Source organism: Aquarana catesbeiana, linkage group LG03 (genome assembly GCF_042186555.1).
Source record: "Aquarana catesbeiana isolate 2022-GZ linkage group LG03, ASM4218655v1, whole genome shotgun sequence".
In the NCBI taxonomy this organism is placed as follows: Eukaryota; Metazoa; Chordata; class Amphibia; order Anura; family Ranidae; genus Aquarana; species Aquarana catesbeiana.
The window spans coordinates 566,921,890-566,945,749 of record NC_133326.1 but is presented as its reverse complement, the minus strand read 5'-3'; the positions used below and the strand labels follow the sequence as shown (position 1 = coordinate 566,945,749).

Below are 23,860 nucleotides of genomic sequence, written 5' to 3'. Positions count from 1 at the left end.
CAGGGATGCTCGATCTGCTGTACAGATAACCAGCTTGTACTGTATTCACTGATAAGTGACTCCTAATAATATAACACAAGACCTACATTAAATCAGGACCGAAGGCCGATATAAAAGACCCATATTTAATCCAGTTTTATGTTTATTAACGAATACATTAAGTTTGATTATATACATTCTCTGTACAGCAGCACGTACTGAGATAGTAAGGCCCCTTTCACACGATCTGCCTGCTCGGATCCGCCTGTCCATTTTTCCGGCGTATCTGAGCGGGCCACCCATTTGACTTCTATGGGTATCCAATCAGACAAGATCCGCTCAAAACAGACGGATGGCGATACGTTCGTGATCCGTCCAGTGGATCGGATTGGATGGGATCGGATGAAAACGGACAGGCGGTCTGTTCTCATCCGATCTCCCTATAGGGCTGCACTAGGAGTCAATCAGCCTCTGCTGATTGTACATGTGCTAGGAATAAACATACTGACCAGAATTAGGAGCAGAATGATGCCTCATCATTACATCCCTCTGCTGCATCTTTCACTGTTTAGGAATGCAGTGGTGTCATCTCCACACCCACAGCCTATTGATTGGATAATGCGGAAGCAGCAGCAAGCTGACAAGTCACCCCTGCTAAAACTGGCCTTAGACGGTGCGCTGTTCTTTCCTGCAACCATGGGTTGCAGAAAAGAAAATCACTTGATTCCCTCATCAACACAGTGTGTGTGTGTGTGTGTGTGTGTGTGTGTGTGTGTGTGGTGACCACAGTGATTATAGCTAGAACTTAAATCTACCCTGATTGGCTCCTAGAGTTTTCACTCCCTCCTGTGAGTCTGAGAGACTGTGCAAGTAAAGACTGAGGATGAAATCGGGAAGGATTCTGAGAGTGCCCATAGATTTTTTTTTTTTTTTTGGTTCATTTAGTGTGAATATGAGATCTGAGGTCTTTTTTACCCCAGATCTCATATTTAAGAGGTCCTGTCTTGCTTTTTTTCTATTACAAGGGATGTTTACATTCCTTGTAATAGGAATAAAAGTGACACTTTTATTTATTATTTTTTTTTTTTTTAAAGAACAGTGTAAAAATAAAGGGTAAAATAAATAAGAAAAAAAAATGTAAACGCGCCCTGTCCCGCTGAGCTCGTACACAGAATCAAATGCATATGTGAGTAGCGCCCGCATATGAAAACGGTGTTCAAACCACACATGTGAGGTATCGCCGCAATCGGTAGAGCGAGAGCAATAATTAGCCCTAGACCTTCTCTATAACTCAAAACATGCAACCTGTAGAATTTTTTTAAAACGTCGCATATGGAGATTTTTAAGGGTAAAAGTTTGTCACCATTCCACGAGCGGGCGCAACTTTGAAGTGTGACATGCTTGGTATCAATTTACTCTGCGTAACATCATCTTTCACAATATAAAAAAAAAAAAAATTAGGATAACTTTACTGTTGTCTTATTTTTTAATTCAAAAAAGTGTATTTTTTCCCAAATAAGTGCACTTGAAAGACCGCTGCGCAAATATGGTGTGATAGAAAGTATTGCAACAACCACCATTTTATTCTCTAGGGTGTTAGAAAAAAAAAATATATATATATATATATATATATATATATATATATATATATATATATATATAATGTTTGGGGGTTCTAAGTAAATTTTCTAGCAAAAAAAACAAACTGATTTTAACTTGTAAACAAGTTTGAAAAATAGGCCCTGTCTTAAAGTGTAGAAAAAACAAAAACGTGGCCATTGCGGAGACCAACCTTTACTTCCTCTCTGAGAGACCCAGCAGTAAGTAAATCTCAGCAAAGGGAGGGGAATCCCCTGTTAGACATTTGTAGCAGTTATAGGTGTCCCCATAAGATTTCCTCTCACCTCCTGTTCCTGTGACAACTTTAACACTTTGGATTTCCCTTTTGTGTACCTGTGTACCAATGTCCACAGGGCAAATGGGAAGGGTTAAAATATAACTAAAGGCAACATTTTTTTTTTTTTTTTTTTTTTTTTTTTTAGTTTTGGATAGAGTTGGGAGGGATTAGAACCCCTGTCAGTTTTTTTTTGCTGTCTGTGCCCCCGTTTGGGAGATTCACCATTTCTATTTGTCTTGTTTACCATTATCATTGAAAGTAAAAGAAAATCCCAAATTTTGGGTTGTCCCCAGAAAAGTAATAGAGGGGAAATCTTGCAATAGGGGCCCTAGTTCTGGTGATCTGGGGGCCCCTAAAGTATTACCTTAATTTGCAAGGATTTCCTCTCACTCCCTGTTTGGCTATGGGACAGGACGTGAAGGGAAATCTCTGCAACGGGACACAGATTTCTCTATCCAAAGTGGAAAATAAAGTTTTGCCTGTAGTTCTACTTTAATCTCCCCGGCAGGAGCACAGATAGCAATAGAAAAACCTGGCAGAGGTCCTAACCCTTTCCTATGCTATCCAAAACTTAATGTTTTGGCTTTACATACACTTTAAATTGTGTTATTTATTTCAGCCTGGAGCTCCACATTCATCTTGGATCCCAACTGTGACATTCTAAAATATTTTATAATGGCTTCTTTTTGTCTAATTACTGCTTTGTAACGAATGAAGATTACAAATGATTTGGGGAAAGGCAGTGAGCCAATCACACAAGCAGGGAGATTTTTTGCCAGTATTGGAATGTCATAGCTTGCTGGAATGGCTTAGTTGTAGTTATATAGTTTATATTATTGATTTTTTTTTTTTTTTTTTTTTTTTTAAGATTTACTTTGTTTTCCGTGATGAGGGTTTTTTTTTTTTTTTTTTTAAATCAGTCCACCCAAAAGTAATATTTTAGTTACAGATGAAGATTATTGATCTGTGTCAGCTCCTGGCTGCTTTTATGCTTAGAAAGGTAGATAAGGGTGGTCCTGAAAAGATGTGTATGTGTTTCTTTTTTAATAAGGTTGTCATTTCATGTTAAATGAGCAACTTAGGTATTGAAGTGCCATACCATGAGAATTAAGTACAAGTACAAGTTTATTTCAGTGATACATTTTTGTGAAGCCAGCATGTTTCAGGGACTATACCCTTCATCAGATCTTGGAAAGAAAATGCAACAGTGTGTACGAACTTGGTAATCAATCCATAGTTAGATGTTATTAAACCCCAATTTTTTTTTTTATTAAGGCTTGTGCCTTGTAGAGTATAGGATGTCATTTCATCTGTGCCCAGTCTTGCCACAAAGAGTTAATCCAGCTCTGAGCAGTTCTCTTATCATTTTTTTTTTCAGTAAGATAAAAATGGACACACAGAGAAAGAAATAGGTGTCAGTTTCTTCCCCCTTGCTGTGAGTGACAAGTGATTTCCTTATCTCATGCAGGATCATGAGAGAGACATTCTGTGTACTTCACATTCCCCCTCCTTTCTTCTCCAGCTCTTCCAGGATTGGCTGCTCCATACCTCAGCGTGATTGGGCATGCTGAAGTCATGTGGTGCCTTTCCTGGGTTTTGACTGGATTTTTGTGATCATGGGGCTTAATCCACGAGACCAGCAGAAGTTCAGTGTAAGAAATATCGATGCCTGGCCAAGGGGAGTAGAGAGGTGGGTGGGGAGTCTAGTGACGTCACGACTCCGCCCACCAAGCGCCGGAGTATTACGGGGCTACAAACGGCTAAAGGGGAGATTTTTGACAGGTAAGGATACATGCAGGAGGCGTGTATATCCTTATAGATAAGCACAATGGAAGTAATTTAGAAATGATGAGCATGGCTTTACATCCACTTTAAAGCATTTGTTACCCCAACACTTCATATTCCTGATATGTGCCTGCTGTACCATGTACTTGTATGAGAAAGCATCCTGTTCTCTTTGTATTGCTTCCTTTATGTGAAATCCCTGGTGTTCATGACAGTCCCTCTGCTTTCCTTTTAAAAACTGACCATACTAAGCAGGAGAGCACATCGTGGTCAGTTCTCTAGCTGTGCTGGGAACGCGGCCTGCTCTCCTCAAATGATCAATCTTCGCTTGTCCTGACACGCCCCAGCTGCCCAGCCTCCCCCCAGCCCTTATGCAGCTGAGAACAGAGGGCATGTGATCACTTATTAAAAAGGGGAAAAAAGTTATTTAGAATGTGTTTTTATTTATTTATTTTATTATTTTTTTAATATCTATACACAAATATTTTGCCTTTCCGTTCTATCACAGTGGATTTCCACCCGTTTTTTGAAAGTCCAATTATTGTCATGCCCATCCTGAATACTGTAATAAATGGCAATGCATTTTTTTTATTCTTTGTAAATGCCCTTTTTCACTTTTTTTCTGCAGCACTTCCAGCTGCGGCTGCCTACGCGATTACGTCACTAGACGATTTGCAAGGGCTCCTAGGATAGCGATGCCATGTATCCCAGGATTCCTTGTGAATTGCCTAGTGAAGAAATCTTAGGTTATTTCCAGACCGGAAATGACGCGAACAGGAGCACCAGGATGTCATGATCGACAGGTTGCTATAGCAACGGGGCGGGAACTTCCACGACACCACCATTGCTATGGCAACCTGTTGAGAAGAGAAAGAAAGCCGCTCAGTGGCTTCACTGCGCAGGCGCGAGATTGGGGGGTGCATGCTGGGTAGCCAGCTGCACTGAATCCCGGAAATCGAGAGAAGAGGGCTTTAGATGCCCACAGATGACCTGGAACCAGCCTGCTTCCAAGATCTGTTTAGTCTTCAAAGATTTTAACACAAACTACAGGGACTACACACATGACATGTTCTAAATGTTGCTAGATATGACAAAACAGGTATGGACGAATGTTTAAAAAAAAAAAGTATTTGGGGGACTGGAACTCCGCTTTAAACTAAAGGGGCTGTTTTTAAAAGGTGATCATTTACAATTACTTTAAGTTTGCACAGCAGTCTCACAGAGGATCGTTCAAGACTGCTTAAATGAGCTGCTGACGGGATGCAGTGCCAACTTGGTTTAACATCCAACTATAGATTGATTATTGAGTCCATATACACTTTGATTTTTTTCTAAGCCCTGATGAAAGCACCAGAGGTACTGCTGCTGGAACGTGTTGGTTTTACAATTTGTCAATGGAATAAACTTGTATTTGAATATTACAGCATGGTGATTCAATACCTAACTTGCTTATCCCTATTTTTTTTTTTTTTGTCTTGATACTCTAATGCCCCGTACACACGGTCGGATTTTCCGACGGAAAATGTGTGATAGGACCTTGTTGTCGGAAATTCCGACTGTGTGTAAGCTCCATCACACATTTTCCATCGGATTTTCCGACACACAAAGTTTGAGAGCAGGATATAAAATTTTCTGACAACAAAATCCGTTGTCAGAAATTCCAATCGTGTGTACACAAATCCGACGGACAAAGTGCCACGCATGCTCAGAATAAATAAAGAGATGAAAGCTATTGGCCACTGCCCCGTTTATAGTCCCGATGTACGTGTTTTACGTCACCATGTTTAGAACGATCGGATTTTCCGACAACTTTGTGTGACCGTGTGTATGCAAGACAAGTTTGAGCCAACATCCGTCAGAAAAAATCCTAGGATTTTGTTGTCGGAATGTCCGAACAAAGTCCGACCATGTGTACGGGGCAATTACAGTGAAACCTCTATGAAAAAATGGTGGGAACGGCTCATATTTAACACAGGTGTGTAGACTTGGGAACTCGGCACAGAAATTATATCTGTAGAGTCCCCAAATGATGGGAAAAAAAACTGTCAGCTGGTTGAACATTTGGGTGGGCTGACTCTCTAAATGTAGTGGTCGTGCTATTAGTTGAGTTTGTATATGCTTTGTCTCTGTACAGTCTCAACACAGAAATGTCAAGAGTAGTTCGTATCTTTAAGACACTTCGTAACCACTGGAAAAAAAGTACGGTGGGATTTTGCCTGCTGACGTACGGAGGCCACTGGATGTACGGTAAACACTGGTATGAATTATTTTTTTTCCCATACAATTATTTATATTTCTCCAACAGTTTATACTGCGCTTTACATACTGTACATTCACATCAGCACACCCTTCTAGGCGCTTCTCTCAAAGGCTCTAGCTCACATTAATACTAGGATCAATTTGGACATCAGTCAATTAATCTATTAGTATGTGTATGGAGTCTTGAGGGAAACTTGAGTACCCCAAGGCAGCAGGGCTAACCGCTAAGCCACTCTACTGCCCAATTATAAACCCAGACTGATAAATTAAAATTTTTTTTGTTTCACACTTCAAAATGTTCAGTTCATAAGAACATATACCTCTTTGGTGTGACATTGTTTGTTTGCTTTTTTTTCCCTGCAGGAAATTAACAGTTAAAGTGGTTCTAAAGGCAAAAGCTTTTTTTTAATGCATTCTATGCATTAAGATAAAAAGCCTTCTATGTGTAGCAGTCCCCCCTCAGCCCCCTAATACTTACCTGAGCCCCCTCTCCAGCGATGTTGCACGAGATACACGGCTGTCCAGGACTCTCCCTCCTCATTGGCTGAAACAGCAGCGAAGCGCCATTGGCTTCTGCTGCTGTCAATCAAAGTTCGTAAGCCAATGAGGAGAGAGAGGGGCGGGGCTGTGCCACGGATCCATATTTGAATGGACACACGGAGCTGGGGCTGGGCTCGGGTGTCCCCATAGCAACCTCCTTTCTGTGGGGGCACTCAACAGGAGGGAGGGGCCAGGATCGCCGAAGAGGGACCCGAGAAGAGGAGGATCTGGGCTGCTCTGTGCAAGACCACTGCACAGAGCAAGCATAGATATGTGTGTTATTTTTAACTAAAAAAAAAAAGACTTTACAATCACTTTGATGAAGGCAGCAAATGTTGTACATGCTGGGTATAGTGCATTTCTCTCTGAAAATCTGAGTAAAATGGGTCGTTCCAGACATTGTTAAAAAAAAAAAAAAGAGACTTTTAGTGTCTCTTTAAATCTGAACATAAGAGAACTGTCTTAAAGTGAAAGTCAAGCCTATTCCTAACTAAGCTTAAATTTGCTCCCATCCCCTTCTAAACCTTATTCTATCTACCCTGTGAAAGGAACATGTGTATACTTGCCTATTCTGAGAGCAGTCCAGCCCAGTCATGTGATCTCCCCAGTGGCCAACTTCAGGGCATAGGAGAGATGGGCGACAATGGCTGCAGAGTCACCTATAGGCTTACTATGGGGCTTCTGTTTTCGGCTGTCTCTCCTTTACACTGAAACTGCTGCGGACAACTGATCATGTGACTAGGCCGGTGTTCTATCAAATGGTGCATCCCCATTGGATAAGGCCTCCGACGATCTGCCCATGCACAGTACGCAACCTCACTCCAACTATGTTGATCAGCTGGAGTGACGGCAACACTGCGCATGTGTAGATCGTTGGAGGCATTATCCAACGATCTACAAAGGAAGAATGTAATCAGCAGATTCTGCCTGGCTTTCTGCTCATGCGGGAGAATTGACTGATCACGTGACAGACGGATTTGGGTGTGTTGCAGGACGGTGGCACACCCTACAATACCTCCAAATCCGCCTGTCGCGTGATCGGTCAATTTTCCCACATGAGTAGAGAGCATTATCTGAAGGGGTGCACTATTCGATAGAACACCAGATTTCTCTCAGAATACGTAAGTATACACATCTTCCTTTTACAGGGTAGTTAGAATAAGGTTTAGAAGGGAGTTGGAAGCAGATTTAGGCTTAGTTAGGAATAGTCTGGATTTCCACTTTAACCACTTAAAGACCGCCCTCCACAGATGAACTGCGGCAGGGTGGCTCTATTGCGCAAAATGACGTACCTGTACGTCATTTAATGCAATAGACCAGTGATGGCAAACCTTGGCACCACAGATGTTTTGGAACTACATTTCCCATGATGCTTCACTACACTTCAGAGTGCATGAGCATCATGAGAAATGTAGTTCCTAAACATCTGGGGTGCCAAGGTTCGGCATCACTGCAATAGACACTGGGGGCGCACGTGCCGATTGGACAGAGGGGGAGCCATTTAGCGAGTCTGGTGGACCCGATGTCTGCCGGCCACCCACGATTGCTCCCCAGAGAAGCAGAATAAACAAGGCAGTTAGCCATTCTGACAGGGAAGAAGATAGAGATCTTGTGTTCCTGCTAAGCAGGAACACTGGTCTCTGTCTTCATCCAGTCAGACCATCCCCCACACAGTTAGCAAGCACCTCCTACGGACACACTTAACCCTTTGATCGCCCCTGATGCTAACCTTTTCCCTGCCAGTGTCATTAGTACAGTAACGTTGCATACTTTTAGCACTTATTACTGTAATAATGTCACTGGTTCCCATCAAAAGTGTCAGTTAGGTGTCCGATTTGTCTGCCATAATGTCGCAGTCCTGCTAAAATTTGCTAATTACTAGTAAAAAAATTAAAATGCCATAAATCTATCCCATAGTTTGTAGACTCTTTAACTTTTGTACAAAACAATCAATATACGCTTATTATGATTTTTTATTTTTTTTTTTTTTACCAAAAATATGTAGCAGAATACATATTGGCTTAAATTGATGAAGAAATTTGATTTTACTTTTTTTTTTTTTTTTTTATTGGTTATGTTTTATAGCAGAAAGTAAAAAAATCTGGTTTCTTTTTAAAAATTGTCATACTTTTTTTTTTTTTGTTTTTTTTTGTTTTTTTGTTTATAGCGCAAAAAAAAACCCTGCAGAGGTGATCAAATACCACCAAAAGAAAGCTGGTGGTAAAAAAGGACATCAATTTTATTTGGGTACATCGTAGCACAACCGCGCAATTGTCAAATAAAATAACGCAGTGCCGTTTCGCAAAAAATGGCCTGCTCATTAAGAGGGTCATTGAAACCTTCCGGGGCTGAAGTGGTTAAAGCCTAACTCTGGGCAGTGATAACATAATTGAAATTGTACCCACCTTTCTAAACTCATGAAGAATAAATTGCTTGTTTTTTCTAGGGAGATGGGCTAAGGCTGGCTTCACAGTGAGGTGGTTTTTAGGCGTTTTAGTGCTAGAAATGGCATCTAAACGCCTGAAAACTGCCTGACTTTTCACACTGGGGCGGTGCGCTTGAGGGACGTTCTGAAAAGTCCTGCAAGCAGCATCTTTGGGGCAGTTTAGGAGCGCTGTATACAGTGCTCCCAAAATGCCCTGCCTATTGACATGAATGGGCAGCGCTTCCAAAGCGCCTGAAAAGCGATTCGGAAGCGCCGTAACAGGGCATTTTTAACCCCTTCTTCGGCCGCTAGCATGGGTTAAAAGCGCCCCACTAGCGGCCGAAAAGCCCTGCTAAAACGACCAGCGTTTTAGCGCACAGTGGCCCCAGTGTGAAAGTAGCCTATCAGATAGGAATTTACTTAATGAAAGGAAAGTGTTCTTGACTGGATGAGGTGGAGAGGCAAGGCAGTGAAGTCATGATCTCCACCTTGTCCAATCACAGAATGCTTTGCATTCATGGAGAAGATGCAGAGCAAGTGACTTCCAAGCAGCAGGGCAGCCACTTGGCAAAGGTCCCAAAAGCCAGTGACACTCTAATATCAGTTCCTGCTACAGTGATTTCCAGCTTCCACAGGGATCAGCCAGGTATGGCGCATGTATATTGGTCTAAGTTGGAACAATGTAACTGCAAAAATAGCTATACCTAAAATTCAACTTTCATGTTTTGTTTAACGCTGAGGAATATGTAATCCATGGTTCTGCGAGCCTCCTCTCCACTTCTTCAGACCAAGGGTTCCCTAAGCCTGCTGTTCTTGCTTCTCTCTAATTAGTCATGCCACCACACCTCAATCAATGCAATATGTTCCTGTCCTTGCTAGTGCTACAATGTGGGTGGGTAATCCCAAAGCCATCCCATACAAAGCGGGACCAGCAGCCACATCATCAGGAAGAACTTCCAAGACACATACAAAAATGAACTAATATCCATACAAATTGATAATGTATAAAATCAACCAACTTATTGTACAAGTTTTTAAACATGATAAAAGAATTTTTTTATTTTTTACACTGACTTTTTTTTTTTTTAGGCTGACAGACTATATCCTCTTATTACTTTATTATTGTATGCATTTCATAAATTTCAACACTCTATATTCCTCATGACCTCATTAATAACAACAGATCTTGCATGTTATATAGCTGCAGCTGTGTGGATGACCCAATGCATTTGAATAAACTTTTCTTCAGGGGTTAGAGTGATGGATATCTGCAATATATAAATCCACAATATTACATCCAAATAATACATAGCATTGTGCGTATAATGTGAAAAAAACGAAATTCACATATTAGTGCTATTATGCAATAACGCTTACATTGAGGATACAAGATTTGTACATAGGCCAGTCATATAAGTTAAAAACAAAGGTCCATATAATGTCAGTCTTTCTGCCAGGGGCCACCCAAGCCCATAGGAAGCAGGGACATACCCGAGAGGTCCCCCCACTATACACTGTAAACAACAGAAAGCAGTAGAACCGGAAATCGCATCCTATCCACCTGTAATAGACGCTAGAGTCCATGCTTATATTTGGCATACTCTTATCTTATAAAAGACATCTACTGTACCTTTGTTTGGACTGCCCAGTGCAAGTTGAGATGATGATATAGAGGCAATGCAGAAGGGAAAGGGAAATGCCAAAAGACTTCCCAAGAGGGTCCCCTCACTATGAACTGTAAACAACCATAACAAAGAAAACAGAGCAAAATATCACAAAATATTCCCATGTAGTGGCTACTGAAATTCACCCTTCTGTCCATTATACCACCATAAAATAAAGATTGTCCAGTATGCCTGCATGGGGGCCGCCAAGTACAATCTCAGATAGTATAGCAGCAGCTCTGGGTGTTGGAAAGCACAAATGTGTTTCCAAACAAGGCTCTGTATATATCCCAAAAAGGTAGGGAGGAACCCATAGCTGGACTACACTCCCTAAGCAATCAATTGCATGTATTTATTACTCCACATCTCTGAGGGTGCCAAATGTTGTCCAATTAGGAGGGGAGAAAAATCTGCATTCCTCATTACCGGGTCGTGACAATGTCACCTCTGGCGTGATGTACGTACGCTCCCGGTCATGTCATGTGCACCAGGTGACGCTGGCACCATACAGTCACCTCCTTCCCTCTTCCCAAATCAGAGGAGGGACACACCAAGGCCATGGTAAGTCGATAGTTCTGTGACTACTAGTACTGCCCAGTCCTCTCCCAGTCTGAGTACCGATTTTGCTTTATCACGTGAAAGGGGAGACATAAGAAGCTGATGGCTAATTCAACCCCTCAGCTGGAGTTGGGCTTTAATGTCCTGCATAATGTAATATTGTTTTTTTTTTTTTTTTTTTTCCCACAATCTGAAGATGGAGTTTCCTTCCAGGCTTCCCTCCATCTGAGTTACTTGTATTTAGATTCCGCAGTGTTTTCCTTCAGTGAGCAGACTGTGTATGTGCATCGAAGGGTAGAGCTATTCCAAATTAAATAACCCCCGGCACTCTTTGCAGCTGCCGTCACCGATTGTTGAGAGGAGAGGGGGACTCTGAGTTGCTTCCAGGCAGTAATAAGTGTGTAGCAGTTCCTTCCCGCTGGCTGGAGACAGCTGCGTAATTTCATCTAGAGGTACCTGCATAAACAAGAACGCCACCAGTCAATTCATTCAGAATTGCGTGCTTTTTTTTCAACACCATAATTGTCCCATCTTGGCTCTCATTATTCCAAATCTCTGCAGTGCTAGTTGTTGTAGGAGGTGGGTGGGGGGGTTCTTTTGTGTCTGGTATATAATATGGCTGTTGTCACCTGGGGCTGGAAACTGTCAGCAGAACAACACAATCTGCTGGCCAATTAACGCTATAAACTTATTTTAACTCTTGACTGGCCTTATGCATATATTTTTTTTTTTATACTAGTTAAGTTTGCTATCCATGGAAATGGCTGTTGTGTTGTAATTCATTATAAATCTCTCACCTAACCTCTGGGTTTTTACTACTCATTTAGAAAGATTTCCCTTTACTTACTGTCACGGTGACAAAGTGTCCATGGTGTAGATTTTCCCTCCGTTTCTGGTCTGCTTTTCTTTCTATTTTACCTTTTTTTTTTTTTATTTTTTTTTTTTTTTTTTTACTCCAGCCTCCCTTCTGCCTCTATTCTTGTCTAGGAGAGAATATGTACTCTCCACCTGAAGCTTCCTGGGATATGCATGTCGTGTATCCCTGAAGGCATCAGCTCCCACACTGGCTGAAGGAGGAAGGTGGTGCGTTATAAGGGGTCGACTGCAAGAGTTAGGAAGAGGCTTTTGGTTCCTGATGTCATAAGTGCAGAAGATGGTGGCGTGGGACATGTGACATTTGTAATGAAGGAGCCCCGGATGACAGCAAACACCTTGATAGGGGTTCTTATACTTTCTCACTTTATCCAAAACATCAAAAAATTAGAAAGAAAAACTTTTGGCTGAGCTTAAATGTTAGCTTTATATTCCACTATTTTGTTGACGGCTATGACACTAAAGCCATTCAGTGAGATAACACATTTGGTAAATATTTATCAGATGTCTTGTTCTGTTACGACTGTACAGCCTTATTAAATATGCCTTGTTCCCAATGGAAACCTTTGAAATATTGCCGGGAGCTGCGTTGTCGGAAGTGATCTATGGCTGGCAATGAAATATTCACATAAAGGCAGACATTTGATTGGTTGCTAAAAGCAATGTTATTCTTTTGCTGCTGTTTCTTTGAGTCGCCGTATTCCTTCAGTAGGCATCTTTATTGGTCCCTTAAACAGACAATCTGCATCCATGTAGCCACAGGTTTTTGCTTTTTTTGAATCTCATTGAACTGCGGTCAGGCTGTTAATGAAAGCCATAAATCTGTATGTACTGCTAATTTTCTGTCTCTGTCCCTTTCTTCTTTGGTTTCTCATGGCAGTGATAACTTGCTGAGGAGGGCAGCCTGCCAAGAAGCGCAGGTAAGTTCTGCAGCCACTGACAATTTTGTGCAAGATGATTTCTATCATATTTTCAGTACGTTTTACATTACAGGATCGTTTTTAAAACAGCCTTTGTTATGTCTCTTCATCTTTACACACAACTTTTGTAACACTTTGCCTGTACTACAGTGTTGATTAACTCTTTTACTGCCAGAGGCCTAATTGTGTGTTTTGCACGCATTTAAAAAATATTTTTTGAGGCCTGAAGGTTACTTAAAACCTCCAAAACAATATATATTTTCTGAACTTAGAGGCCCTGGAAAAGAGATTAGTGACAATTTTAAATTTTGTAATTCACACAATATTAGCACAATGGTTTATCGGGCACAAAAAGTCATAAGTGCATGGGGGTGGCATGGCAGGTTCTCTTTAATGAGACATCAAGGGTCTTGTAGACCCCTGATGGCTCAGCTGCCCTCCATTGAAATGAACGGAGCGCAGAAACCAGAAGTGACATTTTACAAGTTCTTAGTGGTCAGGGTTGATCGCCGGTTTTCCTTCTCTCAGTGGAGCCTGGGAAACATGGCGGGGGGAACATCAACTGATCTCTTAGTCACTGCTGTGTCCTATCAACATTCCTTGGTAGTACACGAGCACTGCAGTACAACTGATGTTGGCTCCTCAAGCTGCTTCTCCTTCTCTTAGTGTGAGCACCGCTGTATATGGACTGCAAGAGGCTGAGACCAAGTCGCATTAAATCTGCCTAGAGGTTATCTTTAATGGGCAAGGTTTATTATAATATACCTTTTCACTTCTCTGTGCTAAAAATGGAAGATGTGAGTGATGCATTGTAAACATATAAAATCTTGGGCTAAACAAGGCTCTAACACCAGAACTTGGACAGCCTGGGATATTTCAGTAGCATGGAGGTGAGGAAGCATGATTGGGTAAGCGTACATGCCTGAGGGGTATGCTATCTGCAGACACTGATATTATGTAAAAATGTAACTGCCGCTTATCATAAAGTGCTTAACAATATGACAACTAAAAACAGTATCGGTGAAATGTGCACAACCATCAAAACTGTATAACTCTATAGTGCAAAGTTATAGTGCAAATTATTAAATTATCAAGTGCAAAATTGCAGTGTTATAAAACTGCAGGACACAGGTTTTTAACAATATTTCCCAAAGTCCACTTCACAATTATATAATTTAAATCTCATGTGCGTAGTGTGCTCATAATCACATCCGTGCTATTTTAGAAGCCTTTTCACCACTTGTGCATCACCACCTCCTTCTGAAATGGTCACTCACCAGAGCCTAGAAAAAAAAACTTTGCCTTTGTTTCATATTGGGATAACCACTCCACTTTCCTGACGTTTCTCCAGCCAGATTTCCACTAGTTACTGCTCAAATCTTGATATCTCATAAGAAGTAAATAGACATCATTGCACAATATGCTTTTGTAAAATGTATTTAAACCAACAAGGTAAATATTCCCAATTGTAAAAATATGCACTCACAATTCAGGTGCCTTTTAGACCGGCACTGAGTCATTCCAGCAGTGTATTTTTTGGGTTAGTTTTGGCGCTTGCTCTCCCGGGATCGGCGTGCGTTCCAAGCCTCGGTCTGGTACAGGTTGGGACAGGAAGTGAAGTCAGCAATTACCCAGAAGCTTCTACGCATTTTGTATAAATGCATCATTGGGAAGCTGGGTACGCCATCTTTGTTTTGGTATTTATGCCCTTTAATGCTAATTAGCCTATCAAATCGCTATGGTAAACCGGAAATGCAAAAAATCCATCAATTTGCTGTAGATATTGCTATGCTGGAAGTATATCTTCCGCCATTTTAGTTACTGGCAATTTCAGACTATGTTATTATATTTACACATGGGATCGTAAATACTCGCTCCCAAACATACCTGTTTGTATTTGATCCTTGCTTTTTTTAAACATGTTTTGGCACCCAAGAAACAACGGCTGGAAGGACTTTACATTCTTGCATTTTATGGACAAATACACTTTTAAAATCCCTCTCCTAACTAATCACTATATATAAATACTGCAATTATATACATTTTTCTGCACTAAGAAAATAATAAAAAATAGAATATTTTCCCTATTAACCATAATCCTATATAAAATATTATAAAGTAAATATCAATGTCGGTACATGTAAAGATATAATAAAATAGGAAATAACAATAATTAAATAAAAATAAAGAAAAGTATAACAATGAAAATAAATAAAATAAGAAAGGAGAAAAAAATTAAAAATATATAAAAATAAACATGAAAATAAAAATAAATGTAAATGAAAATGAAACTAAACCAAAAATTATTATTGATAATCCTCTATGAAGCAATTAATATTGAGTTCCACGTTTAACCCATTTGGTTTCATAGTATTTAATTAAAAAATCCAATAAGTTTTAATTTTGTGATATTTGTCTACGCAGATTGGAATTCCTCCAATTTCGATCTACTTTGTCTATGGCATAAAATTTCAAATGTTGTGGATTTCTATTATGAATGTTCCTAAAAAATTTTGAGACACTATGGTGTTTTGAAACCTTTCTTAATATTTCTGATGTGCTCACCTATTCTGACGGAAAGTGGTCTTGTTGTTCTTCCTACGTACTGCAATCCGCAGCTACATTCTATAATCTAAAGGCACCTGAATTGTGAGTGTACATTTTTACAATTGGGGATGTTTACCTTGCAGTTTTTGTAACTTTGTAACTTTGCAATTTTGCACTTGATAATTTAATAATTTGCACTATAACTTTGCACTATAGAGTTATACAGTTTTGACGTTTGTGCACATTTCACTGATAACGTTTTTAGTGGTAATATTGTTAAGCACTATGATCAGCGCAGTTACATTTTTACATAATATAAATTTCTCTCTAACCAATGGTAGAGAATTTTTAACTGCAGCAGATTTTATTTTATTTTTATTTTTATTTTTTTTAAACATAAATTTTGCACCAGGTGACACATTTTTTTCACTTTATCTGCAGACACTGTCACTTTTGACAGAAAGTGACAGTGTTAAAGTTGGAAACTCTTGGTTTGTAGGCTACATTTTTTTTTTTTTTAACACAGGTAATGTTTATTGAAATACAAAGTACAGTACACTTGTGAAATCAGATTAATTATCTTGTACAAGAATATCCGTAAAACCAGACTCACAGTGATACATATTTGAGGCCAAGTAATCATGCGACATAGGAACTTAACTCATCTATGCAACTTTCTCCCATCCTTATTAATCTACCTATCATTCTTCTTTTGAAAATAGTTGTAACAATCATCTCAGTACACTGTAGACTTTTTTGTTTATACTTCCCTTTTGCATTTAAATCCACCCTTTCCCATCAGTGTCTCTCCATAGCAAGGGAAGCAGGAAATGGAGAAAAGGTGTCGCGTAGGATGGGTATCCTAGAGTGTGAAAGGGAAGGTTGCTCCAACACATCTGCAGATTTGGTAACTCATAACCCCCCTAGATCCCCAACCTTTGTCAGAAACATCCTATCCGCCCCCACTTCCCATGACCCCCAGGAGGGGGGGGCTCCTGAACCCCCTATATGGTGAGGTGTCTCGCTTCAATCCATGCTGCCCAAATCTTGTCGAACTTTAGAGGACAGTTCCTTCCCATATAGGTGAGTTTATATAGTGGCAGTACCGCATTGACCTGGGCTCTCCATGCCCCCACCGTAGGAGGATCTCCCAACTTCCAGCGTAGTAGTATCTCTCTCCTGGCATAGTATGCTGTGTAAAACACAAATAATTTGTTATATTTTGTTGTGGTCAGATTATCGGTAATGCCCAGGAGAAAGATAAGTGGGTCTACCTCCAGGTGTAATCCCGCCACTGCGTTAACCTCCGCCACCACTGCAGTCCAGTAATTCTGCACTATAGGGCATGACCAAACCACATGGAAAAAGGTCCCCACCGACTGTCTGCATTTAGGGCAAGTATCATCCAGTCCCGGATATATAGAGGAAAGTCTTTGGGGAGTATAATATACCCTGTGCAAAAACTTTAGTTGAACAAGTCTATCCCTGGCCGAGATCATAAACGGGAGGCACTGCTGCAGTCCCTCCGACCAATCCTCTTCAGTCAGAGTCGGGATATCTGAATGCCATTTATTAAATAGCGTAAGTGTTCCAGAAGCAGTTTTACAGGTAAGCCTAAGATATATAGAGGACAGTGTTCGATCTATGTCTTTAGCTATCAGTAGGGACTCAACTGAGTGAACCACTAGCTCGACCCCCTCCGGAAACTGTGCCCGGGCCGCATGTCTAAGCTGCAGGAACCGGAAGAACATCCACGGGGGGAGGCCGAACCTCTCCTTCAGCTCAGCAAACGAAAGTAACTGTCCCTCCTTGAAAATATCCCGTAATGTCCGGATACCGAATCTGGCCCAGACCAAAGGATCCGGGACAGATTGGAGATGCGGCATTGTTGGGTTGCCCCACAGTGGAGTATATGGAGAGACAGCCCGCCCGTCATTAAAGTAATAAGAGACCTGCTGCCATACCTTAATCGTCGTTTTCATATTTGATGTGACTTGAGGACTGTACCGCGGACCTCTATAAACCAGATTACTGAGCTCAGAGTATGAGCCAAGAATCGCTGCCTCTAGATTTACCGCCGGGTTGGTATTATCCTGTGTGAACCACCACCTCACCGAGACCAATACCGCCGCCCAGTAATACTTTTTAAAGTTTGGGAGGGAGAGGCCACCCTCTGAAAGTGATAGCTGTAGTGTCTGTTTGGCAACTCTAGGTGTTGTCCCCGCCCAGAGGAAAGAAGTGATAGCTTGGTCTAACTTTACAAAAAACGAGTTAGGGATGGGAATTGGAGTATGGCGAAAAGCATATAAGAATTTGGGGAGGAAGGACATTTTGATAAGGTTCACTCTCCCGACCAGGGTCAGTGGCAACGTTTTCCAGACCAAACAACGCTGGAGAAACTGTTGAAGAATAGGGTATACATTGTCTATGAGGTATTGTTTCGGATCTGTCTGTATGATAATGCCTAAATATTTGAATTTCGTCACTCTTCTTAGGGGGAGGGGTGAGCCAGTCGGCGGGGGAGCATCCGTCAGGGGGAACAGGAGGGATTTCTCCCAGTTCACCCTGACTCCAGAGAACCTTCCAAATCTGTCTATGATGTTCAGAGCGGCTTTTAATGATTGTTGGGCGTCATGTAGGTACAGCAGCATGTCATCTGCGTAGAGTGACACTTTTTCTATCAGGGGAGGGAATGAAATACCCCCCATCTCCGTGGATGCCCGGAGTAATATCGCCAGCGGCTCGATCGCCAGGGCAAAGAGTGCCGGCGAGAGCGGACAGCCTTGCCTGGTGCCTCGGTGGAGGGGAATAGAAGAGGAGAGGATGCCATTTGTGCGAATTCTGGCTGTTGGGCCTGAGTAAAGTAGTCGTAGCCATTTCACAAAGTTGGGTCCCATCCCAAACCTCTGTAGTACTAGCCACAGGTATTCCCACTCCACCGAGTCAAAGGCTTTTTCTGCGTCCAGGGAGGCCACAATGTCCGTCCCCCCCTCCGCAGTTGGTCTCGCTAATACAGTAAACAGTCTCCGTAAATTAATGTCTGTACCCTTGCCCGGCATGAAGCCTGTTTGGTCTCCATGTACCAGTGACAGAATGACTGTGTTGAGTCTGGTAGCCAGCACCTTTGCGAGGATCTTTGCGTCCACATTAAGGAGTGAGATGGGTCTGTACGAAGAGCATAATTCTGGGTCTTTGCCAGGCTTAGGTATGACCACGATTACAGCTCTTGACATGGAAGGGGGCAGAGAATCAGAATCAAAGGAGGCGGAGAGGACCTCCAGTAACCTAGCAGCAAGGGTCTCGGCATGGGCTTTATAGAATTCAACTGGGAATCCATCATCCCCTGGAGTTTTTCCCCCTTGAAGGGAACCTATAGCACTTTGGAGTTCTTTAAGTGTTATTGGAGCATCGAGGCGCCGACGAGCTGCCTCTGACAGGGAGGGTAGCTCAATGGCTCCAACATATGTTTGAAGATCAGCGACCGAATATCCCACCCTGGACGTATACAGGTCCCTATAGTACGTCGCGAAACAGGTGTTAATATCTCTTGGGTCCGAAAGTAACCTCCCCGAGGCATCTTTAATGTTAGCCACATTAGCCGAGACCACTTGCTCCTTAGATAGCCACGCCAATAGACGCCCAGTCCGCTCCCCCTGCTCAAATATGCGCTGCTCCTGGTGTAGTAGTAGTTTTTTTGTGGCCGATGTTCGGAGCAACACAGCCTCCCTCATGGCACACTGTAGGTCTTTTCTATGGGCCTCATCCCCACTAGCCGTATATTGAGCCTCTAAATCTGTAGCCCTCTGTTCAGCCTGCAGCAGAGCTGCCCCAGTTTGACGCCTGGTAAGGTCTATGGCCTTCTGATAGTGTTCTTTGGCATGGTATTTAAATATCTCCCAGCTAATTGCGGGTGTGGTGGCAGGCGGATTGTTCGTCCAGAACTCCCGTACAGCCACCTCCGCATCCTCAGCCACCCGGTCATCCGAGATCCAGAACCGGGACAAGCGCCACAGACAGTCGGTGGGGGCAGGGGTCATCCTTAAACGGAGCAGGACCGGAGAGTGGTCCGATATGCCCCTGGGCAAGTGAGAGACCTCCTGTACCATTGCCAAAACGGCACTCGTGGCAAATACCAGGTCAATGCGGGACATAGCCCTATAGGAGGCAGACTGGCAGGTATATGATCTTAGTATGGGGTTTTTCCACCGCCAGACATCTGTGAGGCCAAAGGTAGTGGCCCATCTGGACAGCGAGGACTCTGTTGTCGTATCCGGCACTAGCTTGTCTACATGTGGACACGGAGGCATATTGAAATCCCCCGCCAACAGTACCTTGTCTGTGGGATAGCCTGCTATACTTTTCATAATTTTGTGAAGCACCGGTAACGAAGCCGGAGGAGGTATGTACAGTCCCACTATCACCATGGGCACATTTGCGACAACTGCGTGTAAGATTACATATCTGCCCTCGGGGTCCAGGTGCAAGTCCAACAATGTAAATAATAAAGTCTTGCGTATCAAGACGCTCACTCCTCTAGCGTATGTGGAGAAGGTGGCGTTGTAGTAATGTCCTACCCACGGTTTTTTAAGACCGAGGACCCGACCCCCAGTGAGGTGGGTCTCCTGCAAAATGCAGATATCTGGGCGGTGCTGTTTAAGAAAGTTAAAGACCAGGGATCTCTTAATGCGAGAGTTCATCCCTCGGACATTCCAAGAGATCAATGTGATAGGGGCCATGGGATTTTGAGATAATGTGAAACAGACTGAAGGGGGAGTGCACCCGGACCCCGAGGGGAACAGAACCACCTCCCATCCCACGTCACATCCGAGATCAGCAATCTAGATAATATCACTGTTCCTAAACCTCTATATCTGTACAATATACATTCCTGTGTATAACTGTCATAACATTTCTTTCCTAAACTTAATCCCTTCCCCCCACCCCGCACACCCCCCCAACCAAAGTGTGCTTGTTCCCAGTAACTGGTTATGGTCATTGACCAATCGGGGTCATGAACTTAGGAGACACGTGGTAGAAATCCACCACTCAAGAGGTGTATCAGTCTCCATCTGAAGGAGATGCTGCCATCAAGCAGGAGTCACAGAGATTTCACCTGGCCGAAGCCAGGGGCACAAACTTAGAAATTACGTTCCCATCTTCCCCTCCCCCTCTCCCCCCCAAAAAGAGAAAAATAAAACCTGTTATAGAGAAAATGTAAATACATGGAAGCTTCACCTTGTCCCATGTCAAAAGCAGGCCTCAGATCGAGAAAAAGAAAAACAGTAAGAAACAAAAAACCCAAAACAGGACTCTCCAAACTCTGTAGAAAGAAAAATAGGGTTAATCGAGCAAAGCAGGCTCGCTGCAAGCTTTTGCCCGGGCGTCAGGTACGATCGACATCAAACCGAAGCGTTACCAGGATCGGGGCTATTTGGTCAGCAGAGTTCATCCTCTGCATGCGGTGGAGAAAGCATTCCCCACTATCAGAGTGTCTGTGACCGAAAGGAGAGAAGTAGGGTACAGTAGGCTCGCTGTCCAGCAAGTGACTCTGAATCCCCAAAAGTTTTCTGAGTATCTGGCGATTAACAGGGTAGGTAATTGTAGGTGTTCTCCCCGCTCTTCCTCAGATAATAAATCTGACACGCTTTGGCTGATGTCAAGGCTGGTGATGTTGCTAACGGTGGGCCAGGGTGTTCAGCCATTGCATGGCCTCGTTGGGGGAAGTAAAGAACCTGACGCTCTCCCCATCCTGTACACGAAGTCGGGCAGGAAATAGCATGCTATAGCGCAAGCCCTTGGTTCTGAGGGCCTGCTTCACCGCATCAAACGACTTGCGCTGCTTCTGAGTATCCACCGAGAAGTCCGGGAAGAACATAAGGCGGGCCGCCTCGTGTCGAACCTCCGCCATCTTGCGGGCCTCCCGCAGTATCAGATCTCGATCTCGAAAGTTCAGCAACCTAAATATAAAGGTGCGCGGTGGGGATCCAGGGGGGCCCCGGGTCGGCGGCATCCTGTGAGCCCTCTCAATTGCAAAGAACGGAGAGAAAGCAGCCTGTGGGAACAGCAATCGAAGCAACCGCTCAGTATATGCAGATGCATCAGAGCCCTCCGACCCCTCAGGGAGTCCTATGATCCGCAAATTGTTTCGGCGGTTCCGATTCTCGGAATCTTCGGCCCGTGCTTCCAGATGTTTCACCCTCACCTGTAGGGTATGCAAGGTGGCCGAATGGTCTCTGACCACATCCTCTGTATCGCCCACTCTGCGTTCCACCTCAGTCACCCGGTGCCTCACCTTCTCAAAGTCTTGCCTAATAAGACCAATTTCAAGTTGCACAGTGTCAATTTTAGTAGTTAGTGTGGACAAGGAGGATTGGCAGCCCGTGATGGCCTGCATTAGAGCCGCGAAGTTACTCTGATCCGTGAGAGCAGGCTCCTGTCCGTCTGTCTGTGTCGCCATGCTGCTCGCTCTCCCCACGTGGACAGCCGCACCGCCTGAGTTACTGTGGGTTTTACTCGGCTTGTGGTGATCCAAACGTCGCCGGCTCCGTGTCCGCATCCGCAGGGGGAGGTTGGGAGAGGGTTCAGACGGTTAGAAGGCTTGGCAGGATGAGTTAACAGGATAAATTCCCCGCGATGGCTGCAGAGCTCCCTGATCAAGCGTCCTACACCGTCGCCATCTTGGACACGCCCCCCTTGTAGGCTACATTTTTGCTTTCCTACCTAGTGAGCCATTGACTTGGAACAAGTATGTATATCTCTAGTGTACAGACAGTTTAGAAGAAACATGCTTGGTCTAAGTCTGAAACTCTCTAAATAGTAAAAGCAAGGGTCAGGATGACAGCCTTGTGATCTTCACCATCACAAACAATTGTAGTAGCTGTCACAGGTTCCCAATTAAAATCATTAAAAATCGTTACATTTGAAATGCACCTAAAATTGTGAGCAAAATTGTTAGTAAGGTATCCTTTGTGTTTGCGTCTCAGTAATGATGAGGGGTTTAGTCTACAGTATATTAGAAGTTCTTACATTATTTATAAAGGACCTAGAGAAAATATGTATGTAGGCTGGGAGTTTGGACTTCACTGGCTGCATGCTTTCTATGAAACTTACTAGTGCTGCAGCATTTGTGTTCTAAGCCTGAGCCCATGTTGAGAACTATTAAAAGTGGCATATTGCAACAGGAGTGTAGGGGGTGTATATTTTAACCTTATCAATTTCCTCTCAATTAGATTTTTGGAGACCAGCTGATATATCCTAACACAGCAGTGAAAAAAGCAACAGTGTTCTTAAACCCAGCAGCCTGCAAAGGGTAAGGAGACTTTTGCTCTACTGGCTAATGTTCTGTAAGGATTCTAAATATGTCATATGTAATTATGAATACCAGACGGTCCTCCATTTTTAAGGGTGTACCTCAACTGTAGAAACTACACCAAGAAACCAAACTGGGCGAGACATTTTAAGTACTATAGTACAGTACTTAAAGTGATAAACACATACGGTCTAATTTACATTGTCTCTTCTATTTCCGTATATAAATGATGGCACTGAGATTTTTTTTTCCTTAATAAAATAATTAAAGTACCTTTTTTCTAATTGATATTCAGCTGTGACATGACCCAGATCTTTCCCAGCCTGTCTGCAGGGAAACATAAGCAGGAGGAGCTTCTAGTCCTCTGCTGCTGGTCACATGTTCAAAATGTAAAAAAAAAAAAAACAGCCTTTTGGGATACAGAGCAAAAATAAAAATGTATTATCAATAACCTATTTTAAATCTTCATGCAAATATATATTTGAAATCAATTCTTTATTATTTTTTGAAAATAACCTGGTGCAGGTGAATATCTGTGTGCGTGTCACCGGCGCAAAAACAAACCTTAGTTCCTCACACAATATTACACACTAAATGTTGGGGATGCTGCATTCAAAAAAAGGCCCTTCACTTAGATGGGTAAAAAATACTAGTTGGTGTATGTGCATGCGCTACTCCCTTAATATCTCAAATACACAAGTGAAAGCTACCATCACCTGTAATGCTTATCAACTACCCATCACAAATGTTTCATGTGCATAAGACCGGACGAAAACGGAAACGAGGCTTGGAGCGCAAGCCGAGCGTGGAGGCCGCACACTAACGCCAGGCGAACCATGCTAATAGCCACTCGTCCGTAACTGCTGGATAAGCTTCGTGCCGGCTCGAGGGCACTTTTAAATGTGAGTGATTTTAACCTTTGGAATTTTTAAAAAAATAAATGGTTCAAACATATTGCGCTATGATCGCCTTTTGTCCCTATGCTTTCCTATGAGGAGCATTAGAACACAAGTTTTTAACCGGTGAGAAGTGGTACCTGGGTGGAGTGGTTATCCCTGAATGAACCAAAGGCGCACCCCTAGTGAAGTATCTGGTGAGTGGCCA

General features: G+C 42.7%; 1 protein-coding gene across 4 annotated transcripts in view; it reads left to right on the top strand.

Moving 5' to 3' along the window:
- Positions 1-23,860, top strand: part of AGK (acylglycerol kinase) — a 130,086-nt gene that overhangs the window by 18,412 nt on the left and 87,814 nt on the right. For 3 of the 4 annotated variants that reach the window (XM_073621828.1, XM_073621830.1, XM_073621829.1), the window contains exons 2-4: positions 5,796-5,918; positions 12,861-12,900; positions 22,677-22,756. In XM_073621828.1, the coding sequence (XP_073477929.1) occupies positions 5,809-5,918; positions 12,861-12,900; positions 22,677-22,756 (230 nt within the window). In that variant the 5' untranslated portion in view covers positions 5,796-5,808. Of the gene's footprint in view, positions 1-5,795; positions 5,919-11,009; positions 11,111-12,860; positions 12,901-22,676; positions 22,757-23,860 lie in introns of those variants that run through there. The other variant, XM_073621831.1, reaches the window with a different exon arrangement.